We start from the raw sequence: 17,641 nt of genomic DNA on the forward strand, positions 1-17,641 counted from the left end.
GTGCCCCTGGCTCCATCTCCATCCCTGTCAGCCCCCGTGGCGGGCACCGGTGGCACTCACATGTCCAGTTGGTGACGCGCAGGGGTGGGGAGATGTAAGGCCCAGCCACCGCGCTGACCACAAAGGCGTAGCGGGTCCCCGGGCTCAGCCCCTCGTACGTGAGGTTGGTGACACCTCCCACTTCGGAGCTATTCTTCACCAGCGCAGGGGGCTCCAGTGAGTACAACGCCACCACATACCCAGCTCCGGCCACCTCCGTCCAACGGGCGTGCAGGGTGGAGGTGCTCCCCTGGCTGGAGAGGCTCACACCAGGCGGTGCTAATGGCTCTGAAAGGCCGAAAGAGCCCCGTGTTGTCAGTACACTCAGAACCACGCTGCACGGGGGCAGCCAGGGGCCCCTCCCCGTGCAGCACCCAGGGGCTGCTCCACGCGTGGGATCGCGGGCACAGCCGTATGGAACTCTGGGGGCAGCTGGGGGCATCACTCTGATGCCCTGTCACTCATTTAAAGGCACTTCAGCACTGTGGAGAGAGGCAGGACTGATGGCCCTGGAGATAGAGGACCTTTTGTTAGCCACAGAGCCAGGGTGACCCCAACGGGGAAGCTCTGTCTTCGCGGCCCATTCAGGGTGAGGGCTGTGCTGTGCAAAGCCTGGCCCTGCGTCGCCCTCTGGCACTGCTCTCCAGGCCAGGCCCCAGGCTCTGGTTTCTGGTGACAGCAAGAAGCAGGCTCACAAAGCTTGCCAATCCTGAGCACCAACCACTTCATCAATGGCCAGGTGACCTTGTGTCAGGTCAGCTGATATATCAGAACTCCTCTCTCAGATCCTTATTCAGCACAGTCACCCAGGAGTGACCCCAGTGACAACAGCATGCCCAGCCAGGCAGCCCGGCCCTCCCTCCTCGAGGACCTTCCAGTGACATTGCCCACCCCAGAGCCACGCATGGGCCAGGCTTACCCACTGGGACCTCTAACACCCCAGCCCAATAGCAGCGAGGGGTCAAGGCGCAGGCCATTGTCCTGGCCTCCCTGACCCCCCAGTGCCTTCGGGTCGCGAGCATGGGATCGCTGCTTACGTGTCCAGGCGGCGGCACTGGGAGAAGGTGCCCTGTGAGGCCCAGCCACAGCTGTCACTTGCACCGAGTACTGGTTCCCAGGACTCAGCCCGTGGAAGCTGACGTGAGCGCTGTCTCCTCCCACAGACACATTCCTGGCCAGGGCTCTGCTCGCTCCCTGAAGCAAGGTCACCAGATAATGGTCCCTCTCTCCAGCGGGTGGGATCCAGCGAGCCTGCAATGAGCCAGCCTCCCCAGTGATGCTCAGGGTCAGGTTGGCTGGGCTCAGGGGGTCTGGGAGGGAGGAGAACACAGGGTGGAGGGTCAGTGCCCAGCAGCTCAAATATCTCCTAAAAAGAACCCCCAGGCATACGCTGCCCCCAGACAGCCTCATCCACTCACCCAGGGCAGAAGCCGTCTCCTTTTCAGGGAGAAGTCAGTGACTGCACTGGCTAGAGCAGGCAGTGCCACCCTTGCCCCACATCTCTGTCCTGCCCTCCCCAGCCTCTGTCCCAAAGAGAGTTCCCCCAGAAGAGACAGAAGCATGAATTAGAGATGTAGGAGACGGAGAAGACTGAGATCAGCTAATCCTTCCCTCTCACACAGGCCAGAGCAGAGCTGTTCCTTACACCATGTTATACCAGACTCAGTTTAACTGTCCCAAGTAATGGCACCCGCACCCCGCTCCCCTGGGAGACAAGCCCACAGCCTCATAGAGCTCATTGTGAGTTCACCAATCTGGATTGTCAGCCTAAATTCTCCCCAGCTTCATCTTATCCTGTTCCTGCTACTGTTTCATTCTTTGATTCGGGGCCTGTCCTTGAAACTAACTCCCAATTCGGAACAGACCTTGAATGTTTTGGCACCATGTAACATTTTGTTAATCTCTAGGCAGCAGCTGCATCAGAGAATGAGTCTAGTCAGAGACACTCTATGGCAGTAAGCAGGCAGCTGATGAGATGCACAGCTCCCAAAAGTAACTGCACCACAATTAACAAGAAGCATTTTTCCGAGATGTAGCTACCTGGATAGTTAGTTGAAAAGAGGGTGCAGGAATATCTGTAATCTCACAAATCAGCAGTGGGGCACCAAAAATCATAGGGTTGCCTTAAAAACAAGCCATGGGATGTTTTCAAATGATTCATTCTCCCTCTTCCTCTCTCCACTGTCTGACCTGAGCATCAAGGGTTCATAGTCTCAAGCTCTGCTCCCCAATCACGAGGGCTGGAAACGGACTCTTTTTAAAAACAGAAGCCAATAGTCTAACGTCATCACCTGACTCCAGGAGCCAGGGCTTTCAGAAAAAGCACCATCGCAGGAGCTGGCCATGCTGCTGTCTGGCTCCTGAGCTGTCCCTGCTCCACAATGACGGGCCATGGCATAAGGCAGATGCTGCATCACCAGGGGTCTAAATTAGCTGTCACCACTCAAGAAAGAGATCTTGGAGTCATTGTGGACAGTTCTCTGAAAACATCCACTCAATGTGCAGCAGCAGTCAAAAAAGCGAACAGAATATTGGGCATCATTAAGAAAGGGATAGATAATGAAACAGAAAATATCATATTGCCTCTATATAAATCCATCTTGAATACTGCGTGGAGATGTGGTCGCCCCATTTCAAAAAAGATATATTGGAATTGGAAAAGGTTCAGAAAAGGGCAACAAAAATGATTAGGGGTCTGGAACGGCTTCCGTATGAGGAGAGATTAATAAGAGTGGGACTTTTCAGCTTGGAAAAGAGATGACTACGAGGGGTTATGATTGAGGTCTACAAAATCACGACTGGTGTGGAGAAAGTAAATCAGAAAGTGTTATTTACTCCTTCTCATAACACATGAACTGGGGGTCCCCAAATGAAATTCACAGGCAGCAGGTTTAAAACAAACAAAAGGAAGTATTTTTTCACACAACGCACAGTCAGTCTGTGGAACTCCTTGCCAGAGGATGTTGTGACGGCCAAGACTATAACAGGATTCAAAAAAGAACTAGATAAGTTCACGGAGGACAGGTCGATCAATGGCTATTAGCCAGGATGGGCAGGGATGGTGTCCCTAGCCTCTGTTTGCCAGAAGCTGGGAATGGGAGACAGGGGATGGATCACTTGATGATTCCCTGTTCTGTACCTTCCCTCTGGGGCACCTGGCACTGGCCACTGTCAGTAGACAGGATACTGGGCTAGACGAACATTTGGTCCGACCCACTCTGGCTACTCTTATGTTCTTATGCCCCCTCCCCTGTCCCTGGAGAGCTGTACTCACATGTCCAGGCGGTGGCATTGGGCCCCGCTGCCCAGTACGGCCCAGCGGCGGCGCTCACCCCCAGGTGGTACGGGGTGCCGGGGCGGAGGTGCTGGAAGGTATAGTTGGGGAGACGCCTCTTGGCTGATACTGTCCTGGTCACCGTGCGGGAGAGCAGGTTGCGGAGGGTTAAGCGCAGCCAGGCAGCTCCTTCGGCACCGCTCCAGGAGGCAAAGAGGCTGGTGCTGGAGCCCAGGCTCTGGAGTGTCAGAGCTGCCGGGGCGGTGGGTGCTGAGGACACAGATGGGAGCTGGGGAGATTTGTGGCTGGCAGTGCCCAGCCTGCCAGGGGTCTGGGGGGTGTGGGTGGGGAGGTAGATCATTTTACCCGGTGGAGTTGGGGGGCTTGCATAGCACCAGGTTCCAGCGCTGGAGGGGCAGGCAGGCAGGAACCAGAGAAGCCCAAGGGGGGCTGAGTGGCTCCCAGCTAGGCAACCCCCAGCACGCAAGGCAGAGGATGGGGATGGCCTGGCCATGGCTCCCTGATGGGAGACTCCTGAATGTCCTCATGAGAGTGACTGGGCTCCTCCCGCTGAGATGCGCCCAGAGGCCAGAGCGGGATGCTGGGGGCCAAGAGGTAACCTGGCAGAGCTGGCAGGAGCCATTACAGGCTGCCCCAAGCAGATCTCACACCTGAGCCCCGTGCTGAATGCCTGGGGCTCCAGTACCCAGCGCTGCGGACAGCCTCACTGCGGTGGGACTCGCTGCGCCCATGCTAGAGACAGCCATGCAGACAGCATCCTGACCCACCGGCCCCTCCGCTGTGCAGGGCGCTGCCGATGCTGATTGCCTCCTGTTTCCTTCCCAGCCAAGAGCAGCCGCTCGCTGAACCAGGGCAGCCTGTGTCCTCTGTGCAGCCCTGGTGTTCGGGCACGTGCCAGCCCGGGCTGCCCCAGGTGAGGGGAGGGTTAAGCAGGGGTAGCTGGGCACAGTCCAAGTCAGATTTTCTTGCTCCATAGGAAAGGGCCTTCTTGGGGCGCTGGGATCAGTGGGAAGGGACAGGCCTGGACGCTGAACCAGCTCCATGGCTCAGACTAGCTGGGGCCCTTCTGCCATCACCCCCAGGGCCAAGGCTGCTGGAGGGAGGGAGGAGGGCAGAGCAGCCAGTCTGGGCCGGGCAAGGGGGCAGATGTGAATGGCCTTGGGGCTGGGCGGGGCAGGTGAGATGCAGGTGTCGCCAGCTCTTCCCGCCACGGGGATGAGCACCTCACGGTAAATAGAAACAAACCCACCCAGTGCCGGGATGGGAACAGAGGCGAGCAGGCAAAGCCGCTCTCTAGGTCTCAACCACCAGTCAGGGGCGCCCCCCTCCCATTCACATGCATACAAAGGGGGTGGACCAAACCTCCCCACCCCATGCCCAGCTCACACTCGGGCCAGTCTCACGCCCCACAGCCCCAGCTCACACAGATAACAGGCTGCTGGCCCAGCTCTCACATGCCCAGGAGAGCCCGTCCCCACCAGGGCACAGCCATGCCGCCATCTCTGGCACATAGCCCCGCCCGGGCTCGCGGCTGCAGCCCACCCGCTCTGCTCACCTGTCCACTGATGGGCGCTGGTGCTGGCCTGCCTCGCTCCAGCCAGCGTGCTGATCCTCAGGGCGTACTCGCTGCCAGGCAGCAGCCCGTTGAACAGGAAGGTGGAGATGGCTCCGGGGACAGACTCGTTCCTCACGGCCCCCTGGGAGTCGAGGTGGTAGAGAACGAGCCGGTAGCCGTCCTTCTGGCCGGGGGCGTCCGTCCAGGAGGCTCGCAGGGCCGAGGGGCTCCCGCTGCTGCTCAGACTCACGTTGTGCACGGGAGCAGGGCCTGGGTCAAGCACAACACACAGCATGTCCTGGCAGCCACAGTGTGCCTGTCACACAGCCATGGCGTGAGACTGACCGGGCGCCCACAGAGCCTGGAGAGGGTCCTTGTCAGATCCCCCGACATGCTGGATCCATCTAGCTGGACTCCATGCCAGAGCCACCCCCCGAGCCCCTTTGTCAGCCCAGCTCAGCCACCGCTCTGTCCCTGAGGAACGGTTTGGCAGGGATTTCTGTGAGCCCATACCAGGGGCCCAACGGGATCTAATGGGATCTGCCCTAGAGTCGGGCTCTGGGAATTCACTGGGAAAGCCGGGGCTTGGAGCATCTCCCTCTCAGTCCGCCTGGTGCCATTTCTGCAGAGTGACCTTCCCACGAAGGACATCCTGTTAAGTGTGACCATAAATAGCCCCCAGCTCCCCTCCTGCCAATCCATGCCCCTGGGAGCCCAGTGTCTTCCCCATCTCCCCATCTTCATCCTTCGGTCACTTTCCTTTCACCCCTCATCGCTTTGCTCTCCCTTCCTCAGCACCGTTCCCCACCAATCCCCCCTGCCCCGAATCTCCATGTTTCCCTCCCCCACCACCAGGCTGGAAGAGTGGGGGGGGGGTCTGCAGCACAGAGCAGTCCATGCCACGCCCCTGGTTCTCCCAAAGACTGAGGGAGCTGGGGAGGGGCGGGGGAGAGATCCAGGTACCCTGCCCTAGGTCTGGATCGCCTTCCTCTGCAAGGTGGAACGCCAGGCTGATTTGGAAAGAAGCCAGCAAGGGGTGCCATCGGCTGGTCTCTGGAGCCCTGGGGTGAATGTGAGCTGGTGCTGGTTATGTGCTAAGGGGGCAGGAAAAGGGACTAACCCCGGAGCGGGTGGGAGATTAATGGGGGGACAGGCCGTGCTTCGCCCTGCGTCCCCTTCTCCTCTGACATGCAGGGCTTCTCCTGTCCCCTTTGCAAGCTCTGGACAAGGGCTCCTCCCATACAAGGGCCAGTTGCAACCACAGCCCCTGGTTTGGGGGTAACATGAGACCTGCTCCCTCAGTGCCTCCCTCGGGGCTCACATCGCTCCAACCCGGGGCAGGGGAGGGAGATAGCAGCGGGGAATGTAGGGAGCCCTTACTTGTCTGGCCGCTGACTCTCTGGCTTGCGGTCTCCGCGCAGGCCAGAGCAGCCGTGACCTCAATGCTGTAGCCTGCCCCGGGGACAAGCCCCTGGAACTGGAAGCTGGTAGCGTTGGGTCCAGCTGATCCGTTCTGCAGCAGCACGTCCGGCTCCAGCGTGTAGATTGCCAGGGTGTAGCCCAGGGCACCCCCGGCCGGCTCGTCCCATGACAGGAAGAGGGAGTCAGGGTGGCCCTGGTCGCCGACGCTCACGTTCAGGAGGCTCCCTGCAGAATCAACGCCGGCGGGGCTGAGTGAGGAGCCATGGGCCCACCCAGCCCCAGCCCGTGGGTTTGCGGGAGACTCCGACAGGCTTCGCTGCCAAACGGATGGGGCCAGGCTTTCCCTGCACGCTGGGCTCTCCTGCAGCGCTGGCCCCATGGCGGGTGCTGGGCCCCGCAGGAAACTCCAGCCTTGCCAGCCACTGCCCTGAGCACCTCAGCAGCAGACCCCATTCCTTGCCCCCGAGTGCAAAGCTTTACATTAGAGTTAAACCCACTTTCTTACCCATCTGCTCCAGCTGCCTCCTCCTTGGGGGTGGGATCACTAGAGCTCCCCACCCCACATAGAGTGCTTAAAGGGCGCCCCCTCAGCCAGCCGGCTCCATTTTTAATTTGGGGGGGTGGAGTTTGGCCGAGTCTGTGACCCCTTGAGACTCTCCTCCTCCCGCACACTTTAAGCACTGCCCCCGCAGGCCTGGGTCTCACCTTCTCCCATCTCTGCGGGGTAGAGCCTCGGCCAGCGGGAGGGAACGGTCATTCCCGCCGCAACGCAGGCTGCCCCTCGGCTAGCTCGGGCAAAGCCGCACGATTGCTCTGTGGGGCTCCGGACTGTCCCCCTCCACGTCAGCACCTGGTCTTGCCTTCTCATTGTCTCACCTGGTTTCTCTAGCCCACTTCACCCTCCCGCTATTTCGAGAGCCAGCTACTAGGGGATTGCAAGTCCCCAGCTGCAGATGAGACATGAGTTTGGGGGCTCCCAACCTAGATCCCAGGAGACTTTGTCCTTGTCCTGGAACCAACTGTCTCTGCTCAGGGTCTGCACAGACCAAAAACTGATGGAGCTGGTCAGGCAGCGGCAGATCGGGGTGGGGGGAGGGAAGGAGGCAAGAGATCAGGGTTGGGATAGCAGGGGGGCTCTGGATCAGGAATACGGGGCATTTCCAAGGCTAGGGAGAAGGGGCAGGGCTGGAATCACAGGGGGAGGGATGGCAGGTTAGGAGTGAGAGGCATGGGCAGCGCCGGGGGGCCTGAGCGGTGAAGCAGCATGGAGCGGGAAGGGGCAGAACACTGGGGGGCCGTGCACTCGCAGAGCTGCACGCAGGGTAGCTGCATTCAGCTGCCCAGAGCAGACTCTTCAAGGCCCTGCTGGGATACAGTGCACAAGAGCCTCGCAGGGGGGTAATTTACATTCTCACTGTTCATTGCTCCAGACCCCTCAGCACGGGAGCCAGGGGCCTCCTGGGAGTGCCCCTGGCAAGGGGAGGGCAGCCCAGATCCCCCAGGGGAGGGCAGCCGCCCATGGGGCAAGGCACGGAGAGGCTGGCTCCAAATCCCCCTGGCTCAGGGTGGGGGTGGCAGAAGCTCCAACACAGTGAGCAGGGCTGGCATAACCCAATGCTTGGGGGAGTCACTGCTGCCCAGGCTTGGGGCTGCAGGGCAGAGCGGGGACGTGGGGTCTGCACGGGGACAGCCTGGGAGCAAGAGGGGGCGGGGAGCACCAAAATGTTTGGGAACTGGCTCATTTATGGTGACATTATCAAAAATGGCTTCTAACCCAGAGCTCTCACAATTGATCAGGCACCGTCCCCACAAACGGGAACAGGGAAGAGCCTGAGAGTAAGGAGAGAGTAAGGGGGGAGGGATAGCTCAGTGGTTTGAGCATTGGCCTGCTAAACCCAGGGTTGTGAGTTCAATCCTTGAGAGGGCCATCTAGGGATCTGGGGCAGAAAATTGGGGATTGGTCCTGTTTTGAGCAGGGGGTTGGACTAGATGATCTCCTGAGGTCCCTTCCAACCCTGATATTCTACGATTCTAATCTATCTGGGCCAGCCACCAGCCTCTTCTATCCATCCCCATAGGCACCCCCTCTGTCCATTCCCACGCACTTCCCTTTATCCCTCCATCCATTCCCATCCTCCATCTAACCCCCCACACACCCCTCTATCCATCCGTCAACATACATACTCCTCCTTCCATCCATCCCCATACCTACCTATATGTACCCTCTATCTACCTATCCAACCCCATACACACACCCCTCCATCCATCCATCCCCATCCACCCAACCCCATAAACATCCCTCCCTCCCTCCCCATAGCTACCCATATGTACCCTCTATCTACCTATCCAACCCCATACACACACCCCTCCATCCATCCATCTCCATACACACCCATCCACCCACCCCATACACCTCCCTCCCCATAGCTACCCACATGTATCCCTCCATCCATCCATCCCATCACTCTTCATACCTCTCTATCCCTCCATCCTCAGACACACCCATCTATCTATCCATCCATCCCCAAACTATCCTCCATTCAGCAGAGGACAGCCCCAGACTCCCCTTGCTCTCGAGCCCCATCACGCTCTGTAACTGGGGACTGAATGCGTGCCCTATCTGGGCAGTCAGACCTGCCACCCTTTCTAACCCTTTCCAGAGAAAAGCTTCCCCACATGGGTGTTAGGGCAGTGCTCCCCCACCCCCCGGAGAGCATGAGCCAGCCTGCTCAGCGCCCCCCTGCACTCTGCCTGTCCCTGGCCGGCTGCCATGCCGTGCCCTGGATCTGTAACAATGGCGTGAGGATGGCTTTGGTTCTTGGCCCATCACAACCCTCCCTGCCCAGGTTAGCAGCAACGCCAGCAATCCAGCCCCCAAGTCAGGAGAATCCAGGTGGCAGGTGTTCCCCAGCCCTAGGTCAGCCCCTGGCCCAGCACTAATTAACACCAGCACCATGGCCCTGGGCTCCCCTTACCCGGGATGGCCAAGCTGGCCCGGGGCGGGAGCTGTCCCACCAGACCCCCTCCTGTGGCAGCCCCTGCTCTCATCCCCTCAGCTCTGGCTCATGCTCAGGGCTTGCACTTCGTTTCCCCCTTTTCTCTTAAGATAAAACCCAGAAGGAAACTGATCCCTTTTCCTCCCAGCAAAGGTGACAAGGGGAATATTTAAGACACTGACATTGGTTTCAACAAAGAGAATATTGTCGTTCCCCGGGCTTTGTGAACAAACTCGACGCAGAGGACACAGCTGTTGGGCCGCATCCCTTTCAGAGGCATCGCTTGGAGAGCTGGTGACTCCTGCCCTCTGCCACTGACTTGCCGCGGCCTCGGGCAAGTCGCTAACCTGGGCCTCAGTTTCCCCAGTCCGCACAATAGGGATGGCGGTTGAGCCACGCTGTGGGTTTTGTGGGTGTGATGTGGCTGCCCCCTGGTGACCATTCGGTGCTTCCCAGGAACCGTGGAATCAGAACTTAGCTCCCCTTGTGGAGCAGGGGGATCTGAAGGAGACTCTCCGTTAGTTACTAACAGGGCAATGGCTATGACACACAGTAAGGAGTTCTGAGACCATCCAGCAGAGGGGGGTGGTGACATCTACACTACTCCATTCGTTGTAATACTTCCTAGGGGTACTGTGAGCCTCAAGCAAGGCCTATAAAAAGCGACGGAGATGCTTCCTGAGCTAGCCTAGTCCCTCACAACAGCTCACAGCCCAGCCCCAGCGGAGAAGAACTCCCTGCTGCTCACCTCTCCCACCAGGCACCGCTTCGGCTCCCGCACGCCCCTCGGAGGTGGTCCGGTTACAGCCCTTGCCCTGTGGGATCGGATGCGGTGTGAGTGTGACCCGGGACACACGGCCAAGAGGTGACTCAGTCTATCAGGAGGAGGTTTCTGACCCCCTTTTTAACTGGGGTAGGAGAGCGGCTGACTGGAAGTTGAAGCTAGACAAATTCAGGCTAGAAACAAGGTGCAGATTTTTAACCAGTAGGCGAATTAGCCACTGGGGCCGATTGCCTAGGACGCAGGGGATTCTCCATCACCCGTAGTACGTCTACACTGCAATCAGACACGCGCGGCTGGCCTGAGTCAGCTGACTTGGGCTCACAGGGCTCGGGCCCTGGGACTGTTTAATTGCTGTGTAGATGCTTGCCCTTGGGCTGGAGCCCGGGCTCTGGGACCCTCCCTGCTCACAGGTCCCAGCGTCACTAGGGTGACAGCCCAGGGTATCTGGCAGGCAGAGACAGGGGCTCCCGTTACAGCCCTGCTGGGGGCCCTGTCACAGCAGGCTTGTCCCCGTCGCCGTTCAGCAGCGCAGCCGGGACCTAGTCTGCCCCATGCAAAGCCCTGAGCTGGCCAGGCCTCTCGCCCAGGCTCTGGGGCCCTGAGGGGGGGAGTCCCCCTGGTCTGGAGGGGGCTGGGGTGTGTGGGCACAGCAGGATCTGCAGCATGGATGGGGCTGCCGAGGTCCCAGACACCATGGGAGGAAGATGAGTGGGGAGTCAGCCGAAGCTGGTTACCTTGGTCTCTGCCCCAGAATCCCTTCCCCGTCAGTGACCCCCAACACGAAGCAAGTCCCCCTCCTCCCTCCCATGGCAGGTGCAGGGCTGACAGTCTGGAGACTTGTCCCTCCCCAACCCTGGCCCTGCAGGGCCAAACTCTGCTCTGGTGTAAGCAGGGACAGCTTCACCGAAGGCAATGGATTTACACCAGGGCTGACTTTGGCTGGGACGGAGGAGGTCTCACCCCTAGGGACAAGAGGGGGGTTCACCCCACACGGCTCCCCCCCCCCGACCTCGGCCTCTCCCAGCAGGGGCACAAGGCAGTCAGTGCCCTAGGAACTGGACTAAGGACCCCCCACAGCCACTGCCAAGCTGGGCCAGAGGGGAGCAGGAGCCCTTGTTCCCAGCCCCACTGAATGACCCCTGCCAGAGCCACTGGTCTCCGGCAACCAAAAATCAGACCAGCCAGCTTCTGTCTGACCCCTACCCCTGCACCTACCATCAGGGTGCCGGCACTGCGGCCAGGGGGGCTGCCCATAAAGCACCCAAGGCACTTGAGCGTCTGCGGGTCTTTCATTTTGCATGTTTGTTTCAGTGTCACAAGAGGGGGGAGGTCTTGAAAAATCACACCCAAAATGCGTTAGGTAAGTACGGACAGCCCCCGGGCACCGCGTGGGCTGGAGGGGGCTGGAGGTGCTGGGGAGGGGGGAGCACCCCGAGGAGCCTGGAGCACCCAGCGCCCCCAACAGCAGTGCCAGGTGTTCAGCCCCTCTTGGGAGCACCCCCCACCCCTGGATCGGAGACCCTGGGGGCGGGGGGGGGGGCTGACTCCCGCCGCGCTAAGGGAAGGGTCTCTGCTCAGTCCCATGCCCCCAGCAGAGAACTGACCATCTCTCTGGAATCTCTTCCCTCTTAGCTCCCCTGCCTGCCTCATCCCCGGACCATGGGGACCGGGGGGGGGGGGCACAGCCTGCAAACAGCCGATTCCCCAAGCGAAGTCGTGGCAACAACCACCAGCTCTGATGGCAGGGGCGAGAGGGCACCGAGGGCGGAGAGGAGGAGGAGGGAGCCAGCCAGCCCGTGACTGCAAACCTCGCTAATGCGCCGCAGCTGTGCAGCCCGCAAGAATGCGGTCATTCCCCAGCGGGGCAGGGCCAGGCGGGCCCCGAAACCTGAGTCCTCTGCGGAGAAACAAGGGGTGCAAGAGACCCGGGCTTACCTCGGCCAGGGTCCCCAGGAGCCAGGACGCCCACAGCAGGGGCAGCAGCGGCGGCGGCGGCTTCATCGGGAGCAAGGTGGGCTGGGGAGAAAAGGAGCAGAAAGTTTGGGCCCCTCTTCGGTGCAGTTGTCCCCGGCCGGCTCCGTTCCCTCGTCTGCGTCCCCACACGGGACCCGAGCCCACCCGGGGCGGGGTGACAGCGGTGGGGGGCGCCAGCCTGGTGCAAGCGAACTCCAGCCGGCCGTGCGTGGGCAGGGGCCGTGTGGGTCTGCCGGAGGGGGGGGGGGGACGGGACTGATTGTGTGTGTGTGTGTGTGTGTGTGTGTGTGAGAGAGAGAGAGAGCGCGAGATCTCCACTGCCTGCGTGTGAGTGTGAGTGTGAGTGTGAGTTCGTTCCCCTGGGTGTTTGTCTCCGGGCTACGAGTCTGCCTCTAATGTTCCTCTGCGTGTGTGTGTGTGTGTGTGTGTGTGTGTGTGCGTCCGCCCCTTGCCTACGTGGGTCTGTTTTGCAGCGTGCTGGGCTGAGCTCGGCGGCCCGGGCTCCGGGACCTGGTCCAGCAGGGAGAAGACGGTCTGCGAAGCCGCAGGCGCGGGTGCCGCGACGGGAGGGGATTGTCCGGGGCTCCCAGCTGGCGAGGCGCGTCCCGAGCAGCCCCCCCCCCCGCCCCGCGGAGGGGAAGGCGGGTCGGAGCCTGCGGCCAGCTGTGTGTGTGGTGTGCAGGGGGCTGCCCCGGGCTGACACAGCACGTTTGGCTCCCGGCTGGCTCAGGGTGGCTGGGCTGGGCCCTTGAAGGAGGCGGGGGGGGGGGGGTGAGGGGCTGGGCCCTTGAAGGAGGCGGGGGGGGGGGGGTGAGGGGCTGGGCCCTTGAAGGAGGCGGGGGGGGGGGGGTGAGGGGGCTGGGCCCTTGAAGGAGGCGGGGGGGGGGGGGGTGAGGGGCTGGGCCCTTGAAGGAGGCGGGGGGGGGGGGGGTGAGGGCTGGGCCCTTGAAGGAGGCGGGGGGGGGGGGGGGGTGAGGGGCTGGGCCCTTGAAGGAGGCGGGGGGGGGGGGGGGTGAGGGGCTGGGGCCCTTGAAGGAGGCGGGGGAGGGGGGGGGGGGGTGAGGGGCTGGGGCCCTTGAAGGAGGCGGGGGGGGGGGGGGGTGAGGGGGCTGGGCCCTTGAAGGAGGCGGGGGGTGGGGGGGTGAGGGCTGGGCCCTTGAAGGAGGCGGGGGGGGAGGGGGGGGTGAGGGGCTGGGCCCTTGAAGGAGGCGGGGGGGGGGGGGGGTGAGGGGCTGGGCCCTTGAAGGAGGGCGGGGGGGGGGGGGGGTGAGGGGCTGGGGCCCTTGAAGGAGGCGGGGGGGGGGGGGGTGAGGGGCTGGGCCCTTGAAGGAGGCGGGGGGGGGGGGGGTGAGGGGCTGGGCCCTTGAAGGAGGCGGGGGGGGGAGGGGGGGTGAGGGGCTGGGCCTTGAAGGAGGCGGGTGTGGGGGGTGAGGGGCTGGGCCCTTGAAGGAGGCGGGGGGGGGGGGTGAGGGGCTGGGCCCTTGAAGGAGGCGGGGGGGGGGGGGGTGAGGGGCTGGGCCCTTGAAGGGAGGCGGGGGGGGGTGGGTGAGGGGCTGGTTCAAAAGACGTGGCTAGTCCGAGCTGGTGCGGCGTGCGGCACCCGGTGGAGGGGAGCGTGGCCCTATAGCCAGCGCGGTGATTCTGGCAACGCTCGGCTAGTGGCCCACGCGGCCGGGGCAATGGGACGAGCCGTCGGGCTGGTCCCAAGGCATCCCCAGAACCCGGAGGGGGCGGGAACGATCAAGCCCCGCTTCCCAGTGGACTCCCCCTCCAGCTCTTGTAGGCATGGTGCCCTGCATGGGCCAGAGCTAACTCCTCCAGCTGGCATGGGCCACAGGGCCCGCCGTACGCAGGACTTGCCCACCCAGACGCAGACATGAGCCAAGCAGGACCTGGAGAAGGGCTGGAACCTGCCACCCAGTGATGGGGGGCATGCAGAGCAGAACTGCCCCAAAGGCTCCCAGTTCCCAGCCTGGCCCAGGCCGTTCCTCCAGCAGCAGGTGGTGGCTGGCAGCCTCATGCCTGGGGCAACGGCCACAGCAGGGTGGGGCTTGGGAACTGATTCAGGTGAAAGAAAAAACAAACTCAGCTGCCCCAACACCACCCCAGACTCCAAACTGTCCCCCCAGTCCACCTCCCCTGACCCTGAACTGCTCCCCACAAACCCGCCAAAGCACCTGCCCCAAACCCAGCTCCCACAACTCCAGACGTCTCCCCAGACTCCAAACTGTCCCCCCAAATCCATCTGCCAACTCTGAACTGAACTGAAATCCATCTCCCGACACCCCCTCAGACTCTGAACCATCCCCCTAGCCCTGCCCAGGCCGCGTGCAGCCCTGACTGCCTGGTCTGGGGCTGCACTGGGGAGAGTGGGGCCAGACGCCCACGGGGCCAGCGCCCCAGAAGTTGCTCACAGAAATCCATGAAAATGAGAGTAGTCACTAGAGTCCCAGACTGCAGTCACAGGCCCGGGAGTGCTGCCAAGGCCCCAAGGGTCCCCGGGGTCACACTTCCAGGAGTGGGTACCGATGGGAGTCACAGCCAGAGTGGGGACATGGGTGGTCCTGGCTGCCCTTGGATTCCTGGGCTCCAGCTACACCAGGACATGGGACCTGCTCGAGTGGGGCCCTCCCACACACACAGCCTGCCCTGGCTCAGCTCCTCCAGAGTGCCAGGGTGAGATGTTCCTGCTCAGATACATGTCTGTGCAACATCAGCTCCCACAGTGTGTATCCTAGGGCCCTAACTCACGGAGCACATGCCTGACATGGAGCCCACGGGCAAAGCAAGGCAGCGCAGACTGGCAGACACTGAGTTTAATGGTGGCAAGAAGTTAAAAAAAGAGCCTTAAACACAGGCCTGGCCTGATTCTCCAGGCCACTGGAGACCAAAATACCTGAGCGTCACGACCGCTCAGAGCCGTCGGGACTCAGACAGGAAGTAGCGAACAGCCCCGGCAGGGCAGGCCTGGGGGCTGAGCTCGGAGAGGTCCCGTCTGGTGGCTGGAGAAGTAATAAGGGATCAGGAGAATCGGAGCACAGATTCCAGTATGGGGTGGGAAGCGCCTGGAAGGGGCATGGCGAGGAAAGGGGGAACATCGACCAACGAATACCTACGACAAGAATCCTCGTTGGTGCTACTGTGAATAGGTTAGACTGGAGAAGATAGACAAGGTAGGAGGTCGACAGGTAGGAAGGAAGGAAGCTGGATGCCCACAGGTAGCTATTCACAAGGAACAATTATAGGAAAATTCTGTCTTTCTGGTTTGTATTTTGCTTCCTTAGTGGTTTCTCTACAAAGCACATTGAAACCCCAGGGAAAGCCAAAGAGACACTGCCCAGACGCTCTCTTGCTCCCCGGGCCAGGGCCCCCTGCTTGCAGGACGACCCCACACACACACTCCCCCCCCCCCCCCCCCGCGCCTCACCAGGTGTGTGGCCAGCACTAGTGCGAGCAGGGTCCCCCAGTAGGCAGGGATCTGTTCTTAAAGCAGAGGACATGTGGCCTGAAGCAAAGCGATCCCTGTAAGTGGTTTGGCTCCTTCTGCAGGGCGGTAGGAAGTCAAGGGGAGGGCTGGGTGCTGGCAGGCAGGCAAGGGGCTGGAGTCTCTTCCCATTGGCCAAGGTTTGGGCTGGCTGCTGGAGCTGGCTGGCTGAGTCAGAGGCTGTTTAGAAAGGCCCCTTTCCAGCACTCCCTGGTTGTAGTCAGGAGAGGTTTGGCTTTCAATTTCCCTTGGAAACGGCACGGTCGTCAGCTTCGCTCCCCGCGCCCCAAGGCGTGGTTAGGAGATTTAGGCTCATCCAGTGCCCTGCGACATTTGCACAGACGCTTCCAGCCTTGCTGTCGAGCCCGATGTTGCTTGACAGGTTTGTGTGGTGGGAACACGGGGTGTGCAGCAAGGTAGCCCCAAGGGCCCTGGGGTGGGGCACAGGGGACACGGCAGCGCCCCCTGGGAGCCGCAGCGAGGCGTGCCCAGAGGGAGGGAGAAGAGGAACATGGGTGAGTGGCATGGGCAGCTTGGGGCTTGAATAGGGCCAGGACTGAGGGGGAGAGACAGAGCTAGATGGGGAGCCCAGGGCTGGGAGAGGTGAGGGGCCCGTGGGTCAGGGTTGAGGGGCAGCAGGCCTGCTGTCTGGACTAGGAGGAGGCAGTGCAGAGGTGTATGCAGGGTGGGGAGAGCCAAAGATCTGGACTAGAGGAGGATGCTGCGAGTCAGGCGGGGGATCCAGTGGCTGACCTGTCTGGAGGCAGCGTGCTGGGATCACTCTGCTGCTCCTGGATCTTGCTGGGAGGTGAATCCGCTCTGCACTGAAACCTCTACGGCTTGCTCCCTGCTCCTGGGTTTTCCCCTTCTCTGGTGGTGACGTTACAAGGGTGTGACTCCACGAGGAAAGGAAGCAGGTGCCTTCCCCCCAGGGCAGCCACCGGTACAGAGCAAAGGGTGGGGCCCCACTGTCTTTGAGCACAGCAGGAAATTTCAGGCCCCTGAAAAGTGCGGGGACCGAGTTCATTAGCTGAGGTCATGACCTGGGCCGTACCTGCCTCGCTTGGCTCGATGGAGACACTGCCCTTGACTGCAGTTTGAGCTCTCCTTGCCAGCCTGTCCCATCCCATCTGGAGGGGAGGCCCAGCTCCCCTCAAACGTCCCCTCTGCCCACAACTCCAGCGCTCCTGCCTCTCTCTGGGAGCAGGAGCTCAGAGCACTTCAGAGACTAATGAGTTCAGCCCCTGGGGAGATGGGGACCGATCTCCACCCCCATTTCATAGCTGGGCAAACAGACACACGCACGCATGAGTGAAGCAACTTGCTCCAGGCTACACAGCAATGCTGGGAATAGAACCCAGGAGTCCTGACTGCCCCCCGCCCGCTCCCATGGCTTAACCACTAGGCTGTGCTCCTCCCTCTAGAATAGGTCCCACCCCTGATAATGTACCAGCTGTAGTTGCCGCTGAATCCACTCAGCTCTTCTGACTCACCCTGTTGGACTGGATGGAATCGCACAGGTCTGAGATGTGTACGGCTCAGACAGCTGGGAACACGACAGTCTGGCCACACCAAGTCCCTGAGCTGCAGCGAGGATCCCCTGCAGGCCAGTGGGGAGCGCAGATCCAGGGGGCTGAGTCAGAGAGAGACCTGTACGAACAACTGAACCCTGATGTCCTAGACAGCACGGAGCCAGTGGAGGGAGCTGGCTGGGTCATGCTGGGGCACTTGCTGCTCTGCTAATCTCTCACCGAGATGGATGGAACTCGCAGGCCCTGTTCTGAGTAGTTCAAATCATCCCCTACCCCCCAGGTCTCTCCCCCTTTGCAAGCCCCACTTGGCAGCATCCAGTGCTGGACACCATTCTCCCTGGGCGGGAAGGCAGGCAGGCAATGAACCAAACAAGAGCAGGATACCTTCTTAGCTGAACTGAGTCCCTCAGGACAAAGATGCACCTTTACAGACCCGACCCGCTCTGCCTCCCGCTGACATGGGTGGAGTTGCACTGGATTTAGTGGGGCATGGTGCCTGTACGTTACAGGGGTGTAGGATAATGCAGATCAAAGCACTGGGTCACAGCTTCTTAATCTTA

General features: G+C 61.2%; 1 protein-coding gene across 1 annotated transcript in view; it reads right to left on the reverse strand.

Annotated features, from left to right (window-relative positions):
* LOC140901240 (receptor-type tyrosine-protein phosphatase V-like) overlaps nt 1–12,756 on the reverse strand; it is a 53,905-nt gene extending 41,149 nt beyond the window's left edge. The window contains exons 1-7 of the mRNA XM_073319687.1: nt 12,027–12,756; nt 10,056–10,122; nt 6,270–6,536; nt 4,890–5,159; nt 3,314–3,583; nt 1,077–1,349; nt 61–327 (exon numbers count right to left, since the gene is read on the reverse strand). Of these exons, the coding sequence (XP_073175788.1) occupies nt 61–327; nt 1,077–1,349; nt 3,314–3,583; nt 4,890–5,159; nt 6,270–6,536; nt 10,056–10,122; nt 12,027–12,092 (1,480 nt within the window). The 5' untranslated portion in view covers nt 12,093–12,756. The remainder of the gene's footprint in view (nt 1–60; nt 328–1,076; nt 1,350–3,313; nt 3,584–4,889; nt 5,160–6,269; nt 6,537–10,055; nt 10,123–12,026) is intronic.
* Nucleotides 12,757–17,641: the final 4,885 nt, after the last annotated feature.

Source organism: Lepidochelys kempii, chromosome 21 (assembly GCF_965140265.1).
Source record: "Lepidochelys kempii isolate rLepKem1 chromosome 21, rLepKem1.hap2, whole genome shotgun sequence".
Classification (NCBI taxonomy): domain Eukaryota; kingdom Metazoa; phylum Chordata; order Testudines; family Cheloniidae; genus Lepidochelys; species Lepidochelys kempii.